Source organism: Acanthochromis polyacanthus, chromosome 19 (assembly GCF_021347895.1).
Source record: "Acanthochromis polyacanthus isolate Apoly-LR-REF ecotype Palm Island chromosome 19, KAUST_Apoly_ChrSc, whole genome shotgun sequence".
In the NCBI taxonomy this organism is placed as follows: Eukaryota; Metazoa; Chordata; class Actinopteri; family Pomacentridae; genus Acanthochromis; species Acanthochromis polyacanthus.
In genome coordinates this window covers 31188345-31205468 of record NC_067131.1, presented here as the reverse complement: position 1 = coordinate 31205468, position 17124 = coordinate 31188345, and the positions used below count along the sequence as shown (strand labels likewise).

At 39.2% G+C, this 17124-nt stretch overlaps 1 protein-coding gene across 2 annotated transcripts; it reads right to left on the bottom strand.

The window, feature by feature from the left end:
* Positions 1–1342: 1342 nt before the first annotated feature.
* On the bottom strand, positions 1343–15900 carry LOC110965500 (protein PF3D7_1417600-like). 2 transcript variants are annotated; one of them, XM_051939519.1, is made up of 3 exons: positions 11708–15900; positions 11567–11624; positions 1343–10944 (listed from the first exon to the last, which is right to left on the bottom strand). In XM_051939519.1, exon 3 carries the CDS (start codon positions 4290–4292, stop codon positions 3348–3350), a length of 945 nt encoding a protein of 314 aa, XP_051795479.1. In that variant the 5' UTR covers positions 4293–10944; positions 11567–11624; positions 11708–15900; the 3' UTR covers positions 1343–3347. The 2 variants fall into 2 exon arrangements, with proteins under 2 accessions (XP_051795479.1, XP_051795478.1); XM_051939518.1 differs by having other exon boundaries at positions 11567–15900.
* Positions 15901–17124: the final 1224 nt, after the last annotated feature.

The window sequence follows — 17124 nt, the reverse complement described above, 5'->3', positions numbered from 1 at the left end:
AAAGAGACAAAACAGAGAGACAAAGAGACAAAGAGACAAAACAGAGAGGCAAAGAGACAAAACAGAGAGACAAAGAGACAAAGAGACAAAACAGAGAGACAAAGAGACAAACAGACAAACAGAGAGGCAAAGAGACAAAACAGAGAGACAAAGAGACAAAGAGACAAAACAGAGAGACAAAGAGACAAAATAAAGAGGCAAAGAGACAAAACAAAAAGGCAAAGAAACAAAACAGAGAGACAAAGAGACAAAACAGAGAGGCAAAGAGACAAAGAGACAAAACAGAGAGACAAAATAAAGAGGCTAAGAGACAAAACAGAGAGACAAAGAGACAAAACAGAGAGACAAAGAGACAAAGAGACAAAACAGAGAGACAAAGAGACAAAGAGACAAAACAGAGAGACAAAGAGACAAAGAGACAAAACAGAGAGGCAAAGAGACAAAACAGAGAGACAAAGAGACAAAGAGACAAAACAGAGAGACAAAGAGACAAAGAGACAAAACAGAGAGGCAAAGAGACAAAACAGAGAGAAAAGAGACAAAGAGACAAAACAGAGAGGCAAAGAGACAAAACAGAGAGACAAAGAGACAAAGAGACAAAACAGAGAGGCAAAGAGACAAAACAGAGAGACAAAGAGACAAAGAGACAAAACAGAGAGACAAAGAGACAAAATAAAGAGGCAAAGAGACAAAACAAAAAGGCAAAGAAACAAAACAGAGAGACAAAGAGACAAAACAGAGAGCCAAAGAGACAAAACAGAGAGACAAATAAAGAGGCTAAGAGACAAAACAGAGAGGCAAAGAGACAAAACAGAGAGGCAAAGAGACAAAATAAAGAGGCAAAGAGACAAAACAGAGAGGCAAAGAGACAAAGAGACAAAACAGAGAGACAAAGAGACAAAATAAAGAGGCAAAGAGACAAAACAAAAGGCAAAGAGACAAAACAGAGAGACAAAGAGACAAAACAGAGAGGCAAAGAGACAAAATAAAGAGGCAAAGAGACAAAACAGAGAGGCAAAGAGACAAAGAGACAAAACAGAGAGACAAAGAGACAAAATAAAGAGGCAAAGAGACAAAACAAAAAGGCAAAGAGACAAAACAGAGAGACAAAGAGACAAAACAGAGAGCCAAAGAGACAAAGAGACAAAACAGAGAGACAAAATAAAGAGGCTAAGAGACAAAACAGAGAGGCAAAGAGACAAAACAGAGAGGCAAAGAGACAAAATAAAGAGACAAAGAGACAAAACAGAGAGCCAAAGAGACAAAGAGACAAAACAGAGAGACAAAATAAAGAGGCTAAGAGACAAAACAGAGAGACAAAGAGACAAAACAGAGAGGCAAAGAGACAAAATAAAGAGGCAAAGAGACAAAACAGAGAGGCAAAGAGACAAAACAGAGAGGCAAAGAGACAAAATAAAGAGGCAAAGAGACAAAACAGAGAGGCAAAGAGACAAAGAGACAAAACAGAGAGACAAAGAGACAAAATAAAGAGGCAAAGAGACAAAACAAAAGGCAAAGAGACAAAACAGAGAGACAAAGAGACAAAACAGAGAGGCAAAGAGACAAAGAGACAAAACAGAGAGACAAAGAGACAAAATAAAGAGGCAAAGAGACAAAACAAAAAGGCAAAGAGACAAAACAGAGAGACAAAGAGACAAAACAGAGAGGCAAAGAGACAAAATAAAGAGGCAAAGAGACAAAACAAAAAGGCAAAGAGACAAAACAGAGAGACAAAGAGACAAAACAGAGAGGCAAAGAGACAAAGAGACAAAATAAAGAGGCAAAGAGACAAAACAAAAGGCAAAGAGACAAAACAGAGAGACAAAGAGACAAAATGAAGAGGCAAAGAGACAAAACAGAGAGGCAAAGAGACAAAACAGAGAGGCAAAGAGACAAAACAGAGAGGCAACGATACAAAGAGACAAAAAAGAGAGACAAAAAGGCAAAGAGGCAAAGTGGGAGGAGACAGGGAGACAAAGATACAGGAGTCAAGGACACAAAGACAGGAAGAGGCAAAGAGGCAATGAAAGAGGAGATGAGTAGGAAGGATATAAGGAGAGGAGATAAAGAGACAAGGAATTACAGAAAGGAGACAAAGCAGCATGTAGAAGGAAACAGGAAAGGAAGGTAAGAGATAAAAGATGAAACAGGAGAAAACTAAAATATTCCTTTAATGTGGAATCACAGAAACTCCTGAAAATGATCACAGTGTTTTATTACAGAATATTATTGATTAGTTTAAAACCAACATAAAGAACAGCAAGAATCAGCTGATCACTGATCAGATTTGGTCCAATAAAACCTGTAAACTAACATTAATCTATCAATAAGAGATTCTGTAAAAATGCTTTAATAAACTAACACTAATCTATAATCCATCAATAACAGAACCGTCTGTTGACCTGCAGCTCTTTTATGAATCTGAGCAGAAAATGAACCAACAGATCCTCATCACTGGTTCCTTAGCAACCGTTGCTACAGCAGAGGGATGCTGTGACGACCAGAAAGTAGGACAGAAGATGGAGGAAGAGGAGGAAGAGGAGGAGAAAGAAGAGGAGGAAGAGAAGAAAGAGGAGGAGGAGAAAGAAGAGGAGGAAAAGAAAGAGGAGGAGGAAGAGGAGAAGGAAGAAGAGGAGGAAGAGAAAGAGGAGGAGGAAGAGGAGAAGGAAGAAGAGGAGGAAGAGAAAGAGGAGGAGGAAGTCAGCTGAGTTTGAGACTGACAGACCTGCTGCTTCATCTCCATCTCATCTTCATCTAATCGAGTTTTAGTTGTTTTTAATTTTCTAATTTTTCTTCCTTTGCCATAATTTGTGCCATTTTTCTCACTTCGTGTCTCTTCGTGTCTGTAGGGTTTTGGTGGTGACAAACCTCTATGATTCAGATGAACCAAACGGCATTAAATAAACTGTATCAGTGTGTACAATCTGCATGTCTACTTCCGTTGGATGCTCTCCAGCTCCCTCACAGTGTCTCATTTCAGTCTTCAGGCTTTGTGTTGAATTCTGAAGGTAAAGAGCTGAAGCTGAACCAAACCCTGATAGATTTTATCTTTAGTGGTAAAAACTACAACTGGTTGGGCCTCATGTAATTATTAATGAGTGCTCTGTAGAAATAGTATGAAATGGTCTTAGTGAGTTAATAATGTGTTCTGTGTCTCGGCCTTGAACATCCCAGAACAGTAAACTGGATTTTCCCTTCAAAAGCTGGACTTTCTGTGCTTTAGTTCCCTCTGAGGAGGTTATTCTGAGATGTGCTGTTTGTGGGTCAGGTTTTAATATTTCACTGTAAACATTACAAACCCAGCATGAGAAACACGAGGTAGAAGTGATGATTTATGAACCCGGAGCTTAAATGAGCCTGAATGAGCCTGAATGAGGATGAATGAGGCTGAATGAGGCTGAATGAGCCTGAATGAGGCTGAATGAGGCTGAATGAGGATGAATGAGGCTGAATGAGGCTGAATGAGCCTGAATGAGGATGAATGAGCCTGAATGAGGATGAATGAGGCTGAATGAGGCTGAATGAGCCTGAATGAGGCTGAATGAGGCTGAATGAGGATGAATGAGGCTGAATGAGGCTGAATGAGCCTGAATGAGGATGAATGAGCCTGAATGAGGATGAATGAGGCTGAATGAGCCTGAATGAGCCTGAATGAGGCTGAATGAGCCTGAATGAGCCTGAATGAGGCTGAATGAGCCTGAATGAGCCTGAATGAGCCTGAATGAGCCTGAATGAGCCTGAATGAGGATGAATGAGGCTGAATGAGCCTGAATGAGGCTGAATGAGGATGAATGAGGCTGAATGAGGCTGAATGAGGCCGAATGAGCCGGAATGAGGCTGAATGAGACTGAATGAGTCTGAATGAGGATGAATGAGTCCGAATGAGGCCGAATGAGGCCGAATGAGGCCGACTGAGCCTGAATGAGCCTGAATGAGGATGAATGAGCCTGAATGACACTGAATGAGACTGAATGAGTCTGAATGAGGCTGAATGAGGCTGAATGAGTCTGAATGAGGCTGAATGAGGCTGAATGAGGCTGACTGAGCCTGAATGAGCCTGAATGAGGCTGAATGAGGCTGAATGAGGCTGACTGAGCCTGAATGAGTCTGAATGAGGCTGAATGAGGCTGAATGAGGCTGAATGAGGCTGAATGAGTCTGAATGAGGCTGAATGAGGCTGAATGAGCCTGAATGAGGCTGAATGAGGCTGAATGAGGCTGACTGAGCCTGAATGAGGCTGAATGAGGCTGAATGAGGCTGACTGACCTCCTGCTACATCTCAGACTCAGCATCTATTTTCAGACAGTTACGAGAAACTTGTGGTCATGATTAAAAGACGTGCAGCTATTTTCCTGTAGAACTTATCGCTCTGTTTGGCTTTAATCCGATCCTTTAGATTGTGCAGGTTGAGTTAAAGGAAAGAGGCTTTACAGGTTGTGTAACGTTGCTGCTGATTTCACAGTAAAAACCATTAAAGAGACGACTTCACATGTGCAGAACATACAAACTAAAGATCAACACGTAAAAAACACGGGCTCTAATCACACATAAACACACCATAATATTTTATTCTAGCTGTATGAAGGTAATCAGATTCTTATTTCTGATCATATTCAGTCAGAACTCCTAATTCACTCTGCAGGTGTAGCTGCTGTAGTTTAATAAATCTAGATGTCAGATTTTTCAGTCGTAGATGTTGTAGTAGATGTAGTTGTAGGTTTTGTAGATGTAGTCGTCATAGCTGTAGAAGTAGTTGTAGGTGCAGTGGTTGCAGATGGTGTAGATGTAGGTCTAGATGTTGTCATAGATGTAGCTTTGATGGATTCAGTTTCAGATATTCTAGATCTAGTTGCAGATGCTGTCATAGATGTAGTTGTTTTAGGTGTATTTGTTGTAGTAATAGATGTGGCTGTAGATGTAGTTCTTAGTGTAGTTGTAGATAAGGTAGTAGTAGATGTAGGTTTTGTAAATGTAGTTGTCGTTAATGTAGTTGTTTGTGCAGTTCCTGGTGCATTTGTTGATGTTGTTGTAGATATTGCCATGGATGTAATAGTAGTAGTTGTAGATGTAGATGTACTTATAGATGTAGTAGTTGTAGATGTAGTAGTTGTAGATGTAGTTGTAGACATAGTTTTCATGGATGTAGCTGTCCTTGATGTAGTTGACTTAGATGTTGTCAGAAATGTAGTTGTTGTAGGTGTACTTGTTGTCATAGACGTGTTTGTAGATGTAGTTCTTAGTGTAGTTGTAAATGTAGTCATAAATGTAGTTTTAATGGAGATAGTTGTAGATGTTGCAGATGTAGGTCTACACATAGTTGTTGGTTTAACTGTAGGTAAGGTTGGAGCTGCAGTAGATGTAGTTGATAGTAGATGTAGTTTTAGTTGTTGGTGTAGTTGTGGATGTTGTCCTTGATGTAGTTGTTGTAGGTGTACTTGTTGTAGTAATAGATTTGGTTGTAGATGTAGTTTATAATGTAGTTGTAGGTGTGGTTGTAGATAAGGTTATAGCTGTAGTAGATGTAGATGTAGTTTTCATTAATGTAGTTGTGGATGTTCCAGATGTAGGTCCAGATGTAGTTGTTGGTGTAGTTGTAGATGTTGTAGATGAAGTTGCATGTATCTGCCAGACAAACAGCTGCATTCACTCCGGTTTTTACTGACTGTTGATTTCCAGTGGATTTAACCCTCGCTGTGACGAACTGCAGAAATCAGGTTTTTCTGGAGGGAGTCTGGACTCAGACGTGGAGATGAGGAGAGATCAGAAAGAAACCAGCTGAGGTGGTTGAACATCTGGTTGGAGAAGAACCAGAACTCTGCAGGGGTTTTATATCTCATCTGGCCTGGGAACACCTCGAGATCCTCCAGGAGGAAACTGAGACACTGCTGAGGAGAACTCAGTGAAGGAGTCGATGTCAGGCCGTGAATAAAACCTGACAGATGCTAAAACTCTGAACCCGCCAAGACTCCTGCTGTGGGATGATTGTGTTTTGTGTGTTTTGTGTCATTAGTGTTTCCAGGAGCAGCAGATATTTTTAGCTTCTCTTGCTAGCGAGAAGGGAAATCAATGTTGGAGGCCCGAGGCAGCAGAGCATCGGCTCGGCCTTCCACCTCCGACGCTATAAATACCAGCATCCACATCCACACCGACACTCCAGAGGCGACGACAACAACAACGAGCCGCGACCCGCAGCACTCGTCTTATTATTAGACGCTTTGTTGTGGTTCAGACGTCAGAATCAAACCGACTTTAAAGTCCCACATGAGCGACGGAGGAGAGCATCGATCGGTGATATAACACAGCAGAGAACCACAATCACACTTACTGCTCTTATTAAGGTTCATCTGGAGCACATTATGAAACACAAAGCAGCTCCAACTCCTGCAGCATCCCAAAAACACACGAATCCTTCTAATGGAGAACAAGAAAACAAGAGTAGGAGTAAAACAATGTCAGGTTTTGGGTTTGGTTTTCTCATTTATTGATCCAATTTTGAAATTAATAAATTTATTTATATTTTTTATAAAGTTTGTTTATTTGTTTCTCTTCAGTTTTAAAAGCCATTCTTGGATTTTAAAGTTTGGTTTTCTTGTTTTTCTCCAGAACTGGAACATTTTTAGGGTTAAAATGTTCTAGTTTTACTCATTTATCATGTTTTGGTTCCATATTTTGTTGGTGTTTTTTGTTTGTTTCTTTTTTGTTGTTGTTTTTTCTATTCAGTTTTGAAATGTTTCTTGGGTTTCGTTTTCTTGTTTTTCACATTTGGGTTTCTTGGTATTTCACATCAGTTTTTGGGGCATTTTTGAGTTTAGTTTTTCTTTTTCACTCCAGTTTTAGAGCTTTTTAAAGCTTTTTTTCTTGTTTTTCCTCCAGAGTTGGAGCGTTTTTGGATCTAAATTGGTCTTGCTTTTCTGGTTTAGCAAGTTTTTGCTCCATGTTCTTATTTTGGGGGTTGGTTTTCTCATTTTTCTCCAAATTGGAACATTTAGGTTTGTTTTTGTTTTGTTTTGTTTTTGCTCCAGTTTTTAAAACCTTTCACTGATTTTCAAGTTTGGTTTCTGGGTTTTTGGGGGGTTTTTGGTTCAGTTTTGGAGTATTTCTTGGGTTTCGTTTTGTTGTTTTTCACATTTTCTTGTTTTTTTAATCATTTTTGGGGCATTTTTTCCGTTATGTTTTATATTTTTCTTCAAAACTGGACAGTTTGAGTTTTTTTTTAACGTTTCTTGGGTTTCTTTTTCGGGTTTGTCGAGTTTTGATTTCTTGGTATTCACTCTAATTTTCTTTTATCTGATTTTGAAGGATTGAGTTTGTGGCGTTTTTCCTGCCAGTTCTGAAGCGTTCTTTGGGGCTTTGCTTTACTTTTCTTTCATTTATTGTGCTTCGGTTTCATGTTTTTTTTTACTGTTTTTCTCAGCTTTTGTTTTCTTGCTCTTCTCGTTTGTGTTTCTCGGTCTTCACTCTAATTCTGAAGAGTCTTGGAGTTTGTTTTTCACATTTTTTATTCCAATTTTTGAGCAGTTTTTGAGTTTTGTTTGTTGTTTTTCTCCACAGTTGGAACACCGTTTACCTTTGTTTATCGTGTTTTTCCACTGCAGCTTTACAACATTTCTTTGGGTTTCCTTTTTCTGTTTTTCAAATTTGGTTCAAATGTCTTTAACTCGAATTTTAGAGCATTTTTTGAGTTTCTTTGTAGTATTTTTATGCCAATTTTGGGGCTTTCATTGGGTTTGGTTTTCTTGTTTTTCCTACGTCTTATAGTTACATCTCTGTTTCAGTTTGTTTATCTTATTTTTTGCTCCAATTTCAGATTTTTTTGTAGCATTTTTGACGTTTGGTTTCTCATTTTTCTCCAAAACTGGAACATTTCAGTTTGTTTTTTGTTGTTTTTTCTGCTTCTTTGTTCCACTTGTAGAGTTTAGTTTCTTGGATTCCTTCTCTGATTGTTTGGAGCATCTTTTGACCTTTGTTTTCATTTTTTTTGCTCCATTATTTGCATTTTTTTGAGTTTGGTTTCTTGTTTTTCATTCCTGATCACATTTTCAGTCGGACTGAAAGGAAACAGAAATAATTCTCTTTGAACAGACGTTTGCCTGCATTGAGGATCTTTACCGTCTGACCTGATGGCTCTTTGTTTTAACGAGTGATTAAACCACACGTTCAGGTTTTTATCGTGAGGTTCTAGCAGATGATGAGGTTTCAGCTTCACAGCTCCTTTTAAATCCAACAGTTTGAAGCGGTTCGTTCAGACTGAGCTGCTGCTGGTTTCTTCAAGCTCCAGGCAGAAAACTGAACTTGAGGCCTTGAAGAACGATCAGAGGCAGGAATCTCCTCAGAATAGCTTCAGCCAGAGAGAGCCTTCCTGTGGCCGGGAAGAAAAACAGTCCAGCTGAGATTTAAAAAGACCGAAGTTCTGAAAAATAAAACGTCTGCAGCCTGAAAACAGCAGAAATCTAAGCAGACATTCGCCCTCTCAAGACGTCTGAGTGGAATAAAAAACACAAAAATGACCTAAAAAAAAGATTTTCTACAAAAGACACACTTATAAAGAAGAAGTGAATAAAATACCTGCAGACAGAACTCAGGGCTGAATGTCTGGACGCATCGATCCACTTACCAATTCTAAAGCAAAAAACTCATTTCTGTTCTTTGTTTTAAAACCAAAATTGGAAGAAAAACAAACACAAAAACAACAAAGACATTATTGGTCTTTAGAAATGATTTTTCTCCCGTTTGGTGAGCAAACATTGAGAGATAAACGACCAAAACTGGAGAGAAAAATGAGAAAACAAAAACATTTGGTTTTAGGTTTGACGTCTTATTTTTTTCTCAGACATTAAGAGTGTTTTTGGATTTCAGATCAGATTTTTTTGTACCAACTTTAGAACTTTTATTGGGTTCAGATTTCCTGTATATGTTTTTAATATATAGACTTGATTTTTCTCCTATTTTCACCAAATCCAAACACTCTGAGTTTGTGAATCTTGTATTTATTTTTGTTGGCTACAATTTTGGAACAATCTTTGTTTTGTTTTTTTCCCTAATTTTTCAGACATTGGATCATCTCAGTTTGTTTTCGTCGTTTCTTTGCTCCAGGTTTAGACAGTTAATTGGTTTTGTTTGTTTTGCTCTTTGAGTTTAGTTTTCTTAGTTTTTGTTCCAGTTTTGGAGCTTTGGTTTGGTTTGAATTCTTTACTCACCTTTGGGAGCATTTTTTGGGGTTTTGAGAGTTAAATGACAAAAATGAGTGGTCTGACTATAAAAAGTCACATCAATTCTGCTGAAAAGAGGAAGAGGCAACAACCAAAAAAAGTTTTTTTTTTTTTCCCAGTTTGGTGATAAAACAACAGACAGACGTGCAACAACTAGTGGACAGTAACTGTGTTAGTATCACAACAGAAAAGACGCAATTTTGAAAAAAAAAAAAAAGTTCACAGAAACCAGATTCATTTAAATGTTCTTTATTTGTGATGTTTACAAAGTCTGCTTCATATTTCCATCAGGCATGGAGGTGGCAGTATCATGCTCTAGGGCTTTCTAGAAGAGCTTCTGGACTGGTTCTGGATTTTCTTGGGACTGGTTTATGTTTGGTTCCAGTCTTGATTCTCCTGGTTCTGGATGTGATTTATTTATTTAACTTTTATTTTACCAGCTAAGTTAGATGAGAACTGATTCTCATTTTCAATAACGACCGGGTCAACAAGTGCCAAAGTTGGTTTAGGATTTATTTTACTCTGGATCTGGTTGTGGCTGAACAGCACAGTCTTTTCAGACCGTCTTGGCCAGGTCTTGGACTTCTTTAGAAGTAGTGTAGGTTTGGTTTTGGTCTTGATTTCGGTCTGTACATGTTATGTCCATGTATGAACAAAAAACTATCCAAAATGACTAACAAGTGGTTCAAAATTAGTCCTACAATTTGCTCAAAATTATTAAACAAAATGTCCAATTTTTTTTAAACGGTCCAAAATGACTCAAACGTGTTCAAAATGACAAAGAAAAATGGTTCAGAATCATTCAAACTTTTCCAAAATGAAAAGTGGTTCGAAACTACTTAAAATTGGACGAAAATGACTCAAATTTGTTCAACATGACAAGAAATTGATCCAAAAATGACTAAAAAGTGGTTCAAAATGACTTAAATTTGGTCCAAAATGGTTTCCAAAATGATTAAAATTTGTCAAATATGACAAAAAATGATTCAAAATTACTCAAAATTTGTCCAAAATGGTCAGACCTGTCCAAACTGACTCAGAAATGACACCTGTCCAAAATTGCTTCAAAAATTGGCAAAAATAACTAAAAACTGGTCAGAAATGACTCATTTTGGGGTTAAGAAATGGTTCCATCAGGCTGGAATGAAGGTTCTAGACTGGTCTCCCCAAAGTCCTGACTTAGACCATCAAGAACCTGAAGAACCAAGTCTGAGACACAAAGAGAACAGATGTAGTGGAACTGAACCACTTCTGGAGTCAGTTAAAGTGATAGTAAAATGATACCACCACCTCCATGCTTGATGGTAGGTATAGAGTCCAGAGGAGTCAAAGATGAACCTGAAGAATGAAGCCAGAAGAACCAAACTGAGGAGGAGTTAGCTTCACCAGATGTTTCCAGTCAACACACAGATTTAAGAGGAACAAACAGAAAGGTCAGACTGACGCTGGTTTAAAGAATGTGCTGGTTCTAGACGTTCTAAACTACAGGATCCTTCAGAGTGAATATCGTTGGTTAGAATCCCTGAGCAGAGCAGCTCACATTACACAGAACCACAAAGAGTTAAAGAACAGCTGGTTGCCACGGCAACGGGTCCTCTACATCTCGGTCTCTATGGACGGGTTGGTTCTCCGGTCCGGTTCTCCATCTCGTTCTCCGTCCAGCTCCGAGGCCTCCGGAGGCGAAGGAGGAACGTTGGACCCTGGGAGACTCCACGATGTCGTCTGGGTCACATGACTGAAAACAGACAGGAAGTTCATCAGTAAACAACTTCTTGTTTCCTGAGAAGCTTCTAGAGTCTGACTAACTGAGTGTCTGCTGCTCTGATTGGTCAACAAGGCTGCAGGTCTGATTCCACCTGATTGATTCTGTTCTTCTTTCTACAGCTGGTTGAGTCCAATTTCACTAAATGTGGATTTATTACAGAAAATATTCAGCCAGAGGTTTGGAATTTTTTTAATCAGTTTAGACAGTGTCATGTGTCCACTTTTTAAGCTATTTTTGGTCAATTTTTATCCCTAAAAGACAGATTTTGACTCATTTTGGACAACTATGAGTAATTTTCCATCATTTTCAAGTCTTTCTTTATTATTTAAGCAGTTTTATTGAAGCCTTTTTTTGATATGTTTAAAGTATTTTGGACCATTTTGGACAGTTTTAGAGGGAATTTTCCAGGTATTCTGGAAAAATTTTTGTTCATTTTGAGTATTCTGTATACTTGTTGTGGAATGTAAATTCAAGATTGGTTACTTAGTGGAGATTGAAAAGAACCAGATGTTCTGAGGTTGTAGTTCTTGGTGTTGAGTAGAATCACAGTTTAATAACTTCTAATTGGGGCTCCAACAGTAAAGACTCTTACTTGATGTAATATTTGACTCCAGCTGCTGTGTAGGCTTCGTCCCAGCCATAAGGAAGACCTGCAGGACGAGAATAAACGGTTAACTGGTGGATTTCATATTTAGAAGCAGCTCAGATCATCTGCAGCTTCACTTTGTCGCACCTTTCTAGCGGTATGGAGGCCTCACGTATCAGGTTTCCATGCCGACCTTCGCCCAGTCTGCTGTACTTTTCCACTGACAACGTGAAGTTTCACAGCACAAAAGGAGGCAGAGTTTCAAAAGCTGCCCTGAAGACTCCGGATCAGAAACTGACACCAAAAGTTTCACACGTCCAGAGAATAGAGGGATTGTAGTGAAACTGTATCAGTGACATGATGTATGAAGGAGAACACGGTCTGATGTAACACGCCTGTTAAAGCCACGTATTTCAGTCAGCTTTCATGCAGATATTCATCTCTTTATTTACAGTCGTGACAAAAGTTTCCTGTGTATCGTGTCAGTGTTTAGTTTCCAGAGATTCCTAAAACTGTATGATGAGATCACTGCAACATGAATCTTTGTCACAACAGCAATCCTGCTCTTTGGTTCTGTCATAGATTTATTGAAGTTCTTCTGGAAATATGATCAAATCTGCCGGGTCATAAATATACAAACAGAAGTGCTAATATTTGGTTAAATTTGTCCATTTCCTCCTCAGTTCGGTTCTTCTGGTTTCAATCTTCCGGATTATCTTTGACTCCTCTGGACACTATATCTACCATCAGGCATGGAGGTAGCGGTATAATGATACTATTAATTTAACTGGCTCCAGAATTGATTCAGTTCCACTAAACTTGATGTCTTTCAGACTCAGACTTGTTTCTTCGTCAGTCTTCAGGTTCTTGATGGTTTAAATCAGGACTTTGGGGAGACCAGTCTAGAACGTTCATTCCATCCTGATGGAACCATTTCTTTACCACGTCTGATGTGTGTTTGGGATCATTGTCTGGTTAAAACATCCAACTGTGTCCAAGATCAACCTTCTACTGATGGTTTTAGGTTTTCTTGAAGAACTTGGAGGTGATCCTCCTTCTTCATTATTCCATTTACTTTGTGTAAAGCTCCAGTTCCACAGAGCATGATAGTGCCACGACCATGCTTGGTGGTAGGTTTGGTGTTCTTGGGGTTTTAAAAAAAAGTCTAAGATCCAATGAAGACAGTCTGAAACCAGTCCTGAACCAAAACTTAAACCAGTTTAAGAACCAGTCTGAAACCAGTTCTAAAACAGCCAAAAACCTGTGCAAATTTTTTTCAGATCGGTGTAAAATTTAGCTTTAATGCGAGCATAAAGGCTAACAGCAACATTCAGGTCTGATTGGGAACCAACACGATGATGGCACTAATTAAAGCTGCACCTCATCAACTAATTAATGCTGCTGGTCTCTGCATTTATTCACATTCTGTCAGACTGGATCATTAAAAGCAGTTAAGTTCTGTTTGCAGTGTGTCAGACGGGTTCAAGTCTTCTTTTCATCTCTAATCGCATTTCTGGACGTTTGTTTGCTTTCTGTTTCCTGCACCTGTGTGAACGCTTTGAAAATAAACAGAGAAATTACCTGATTAGAAACATCCCAGTTTGGAGAAAATGGAGCCGACGACCTTCATTTTCCGTCATTAAAGAACAAAAAGAGCAGAAGAGCAGGATCTGAGCTCCAGGCGGCAGCGGTGATGCTTTTCTCTGAGTATTTTGTGTGTTTTTGTGACTTTGAGGCCCTGACAGCGACCATCCATCCTGCTCTAATTCACTCTGAGTTTAGCTCCTAAAACATCTGAAATAAGCTGCAGGTTTAATCCCAACGGCAGAAACACAAGAGCATGTTTGTGATAAGAAGCTAATTACTGTTGCAGAAAAACTCAATGAAAGTGGTTCAGTGGTTCTATGAAAAATGAAAGGCCTTTTTGACAAGAACTGAACAAAAAAAACTCTTTCATGACAAAATGAAAAAAAAAATTCTAGAAAGTAATGTCAATAATTTAAAATACAAAATGTTTAAAGTGACTCATCTAATCCAACACAATTAATTATTTACATGTTTAATTTCAAAACTTGTCTCTGCTTGGTGGAAATTATAAATCATTTTGGATAATTTTCAAGTCTTTTAGTGCTCTTTTTCATTTTTAATTTTCAACTTTTTAAAATGTTTTGGATCAGTTTTAGGTATTTTGGACTAATTTTGGACAGTTTTCATGTCCACATTTTGATTTATTTGGGTTGATATTTAACTCTAGAGGACAGATGATGAGCGTTTTTTGTTCGTTTTTCTCTGTAGTGTTTTTGTGGGTATTTCTGGTTATTCTGAGTTCATTTTTTTTGTTTATTTTGAGCGTTATTGTGGTCAGTATCCATGTCTCTGCGCTCGTCTCAAGTCTTCTTGTGATCATCTTTGATGTGATTGTCGTGTTTCAGTCATTTTTTTATGGTTTTCTGGTGTTTTGTATCTTTTATTGGCCATGTCCAGGTCTAGTTTTGGTCATTTTTAGTCATTTTCTTGTACGTTTGCTTGTTTTTGTGACTGATATGAACCACAGTGGTCATTATGGATGGATGGATGGATGGGTGGATGGATGGATGGATGATGATGGATGGACAACGGATTGATGACAATGGATGGATGGATTGATGGATGGATGGATGGATGGACGGTGGATAGCTGACAGATGGATGGATGGATGGATGGATGGATGATGATGGATGAATGGATGATGATGGATGGATGGATAGATGACGGATGGATGGATTGATGGATGGATGGATGGATGGACGGATGGATTGATGGATGGATGGATGGATGGATGGATGGACGGTGGATAGATGGATGGATGGACGTTTGGTTTTAGTTTTGGTTTCAGGTTGACAGAGGATGAAAGTCAGTCGGGCGCCGTAGCAGCCGGGGCTTAACATCTTGCTGTGTCTCCGTGGCGACCAGGACGAAGCATCAGGTGTGGATCACAGTGACCCAGTTTGTGGTTTCCATGACGACTTGCTGCCGGTTACGTAACTTCACCCACATCCTGCTGATAGAGGGAACTAGGTGAGTGTGTCAGAGAAACAGAAGAACAACTTCCTCAGGTTTAGATTCAGGAGGATGAAGACCATCTCCAGGAAGTAGACACATCCCTAATACGTCTGTGGGTTTGATTCCAGCCTCAGAGTCGAATCACTTTCATCACAGCTGAACATAGAAATAAACAGACTGAACCGAAGAGTTTCTGGTCATTTTCAGTCTGTAGTTGTTCATTTTGACTGTCAATGGTTTGGATTCATACGTTCATGTCTTGTGCTTCCTGGTGATGTAGAATCTGTTTTGGTTATTTTCAGTCTTAATGCATTCATTTTTTTAGGTAAACTCTGCTTTTGTTACTCTAGTTGCTCACACCGAGTCTAAAACCTGCTGCTGAGGTTGAAAGTTATGTTATCGCTGAAACAAAAAAAAACTGTTTATATACCAGAAACTGTAAAATCAAAGAAAAGAATAATCAGAATTTTAACATTCCGTGAACACATCACCTGTGACCATCAAGAAAATGAACAAATCTGCGCTTAAAATCCAGAAATTTCTTCCAAATCACTCGATTTTACAGAAATATCCCAAATATAAAATCTGGAGAGAAAACATGGAGAGAGTTCAACGTCTAGATTTAGTCGTTTTAATCCAGAACCAGATAAAAACAGGAGAGTTTCATGCTGATTAGAGCTACAAGTCAACTAAATTTAGCTTTTTTCTCAGTTTTTTAAGTCTTCCATAAACCATCTGAAAGCAGCCAAACTGACTAAAAGGGTTAACTGTGCTGTGGGTCTGTGTATTTGCTGACAACATGCTCTCCTTGGTTCCTATTTAGGTTTTTAGATCAGTCACAATAGTCTCCTAAACTTTATCTGTGGTATGGCTATTTCCTGGGTCACACACTAACTGACATACCGGCTTGAGTATTTACCCGTAACGCTTCCCTCCAGACATCTAAACACACTAATGGTACTGAGTATTTGCTGTTAACTCCACAGATACCCTAGTGAACACATGGCTCCATCTATGAACTGGAAATGCTAACAGATCACTAAGCTACTTGCTGGCTCTGTGTAATGAAAAGATGTAGCTATCCTTAGCTTCCTGATGTGATGGTTGCTTCCTGGAAACCCTGACATGTTACCCACTGGCTCCATGTACTTCCTGGAAATCCTGACATTGCCTGTCGGTTCTGTGTACTTCCTGGAAACCCCTACATATTACGATGTCTGTGTAGGCTCTCATTCATCCAGGTCATGGTTATCCAAAGTAGTTTAAATCAATCCACTGGACTTTAAGACAGTTCCTTGAAGACGTTTCACCTCTCATCTAAGAGAAGAAGCCTCTTGGATGAGACGTGAAACGTCTTCAAGGAACTGTCTTAAAGTCCAGTGGATTGATTTAAACTACTTTGGATACCCTAAATATTACCTGCCGGCTCTGTGTACTTCCTGGAAACCCCTGCATGTTACCTGCCGGCTCTGTGTACTTCCTGGAAACCTCTACATCTTATCTACCGGCTCTGTGTATTTCCTGGATCACTCACCAGCAGCTCCAAGTCTCACAGATGGTTTCTGACCTTCAGTCTGTTGGATTCTTCAGATTCTCCAGAAACAAACTGACCAAACTCAGCATGAATCCACCTGCTGCTGCGTTCAGGGACACTGGGACTTCTGAGAGTCAGCGGGAAGTTAAGGTGGAACTTCTTGTCTTCCTGAGTGTTTTTATGGCCAGTTTAAGTCATATTGTTGTGTTTTCTGGGTATCTTGAGTCTGCTTGTGGTAAGTTTCAGTGTTTGAGGGACTGTCTTTTGTGTCATTCTGAATTTTTTTTTTTTGCCAATTCTCGTTGTTTTGTGCATCTTTCTGGTCTTTTTCAGTCTTATCTTTATTTCAGAGTCTTTCAGAGTCTTTTTTCCAAACGTGCACGAGTCTGTTGTCATTTTGAACACTTCTCTTGTAATAAAAGTCCATCTTTGGTCATTTCATGTCTTTCTGTGGTTGTTTTCAAAGGTTTTTTTGGGCAATTTTTGGTCTTAATGTTGTGTTTTCTGCATTTTGGGAGCATCTTGAGTATCTTTGTGGTCAGTTTCAGGCTGTGTCCGAAATGGCATACTAACGTACTACTCATACTAAGTGTGACGTCAAAATAAGTATGTAGTGCGTTCACATTAGATAGTATGAAAAGACTGAGTACGCGAGAAATACCTGGATGTATACTATATCCGGAAAATTTTTAAGTATGCGCGGTGACCACACTAGTCATACTCAACCGTCCCATAATGCTTTGCGAGCTATCCACCGAAATGGAAGCCTCCGCGGGATCTCTGGCCGGACCGGGGCGATTTTTATTTTATTTTATGTGGTTAAGTAGTCATCCTAATCACCCCACAGATCTGAGACATAGGCGTTTTCTGACCAACGTTTTAAATTTGTCAGACGCCTCACAACGTGCTACTGAATGCTAGCAGCTAGTTGCAGCAGCTCGCTTTGCATACAGAACAAGTAGCAGCTACCTCCAGTAGCCTGCAGCTA

Bases quoted from the DNA above. Each gene is read 5' to 3' on its own strand.
- LOC110965500 (XM_051939518.1), bottom strand. From the start codon at position 4,292: ATGCTGAGTCTGAGATGTAGCAGGAGGTCAGTCAGCCTCATTCAGCCT.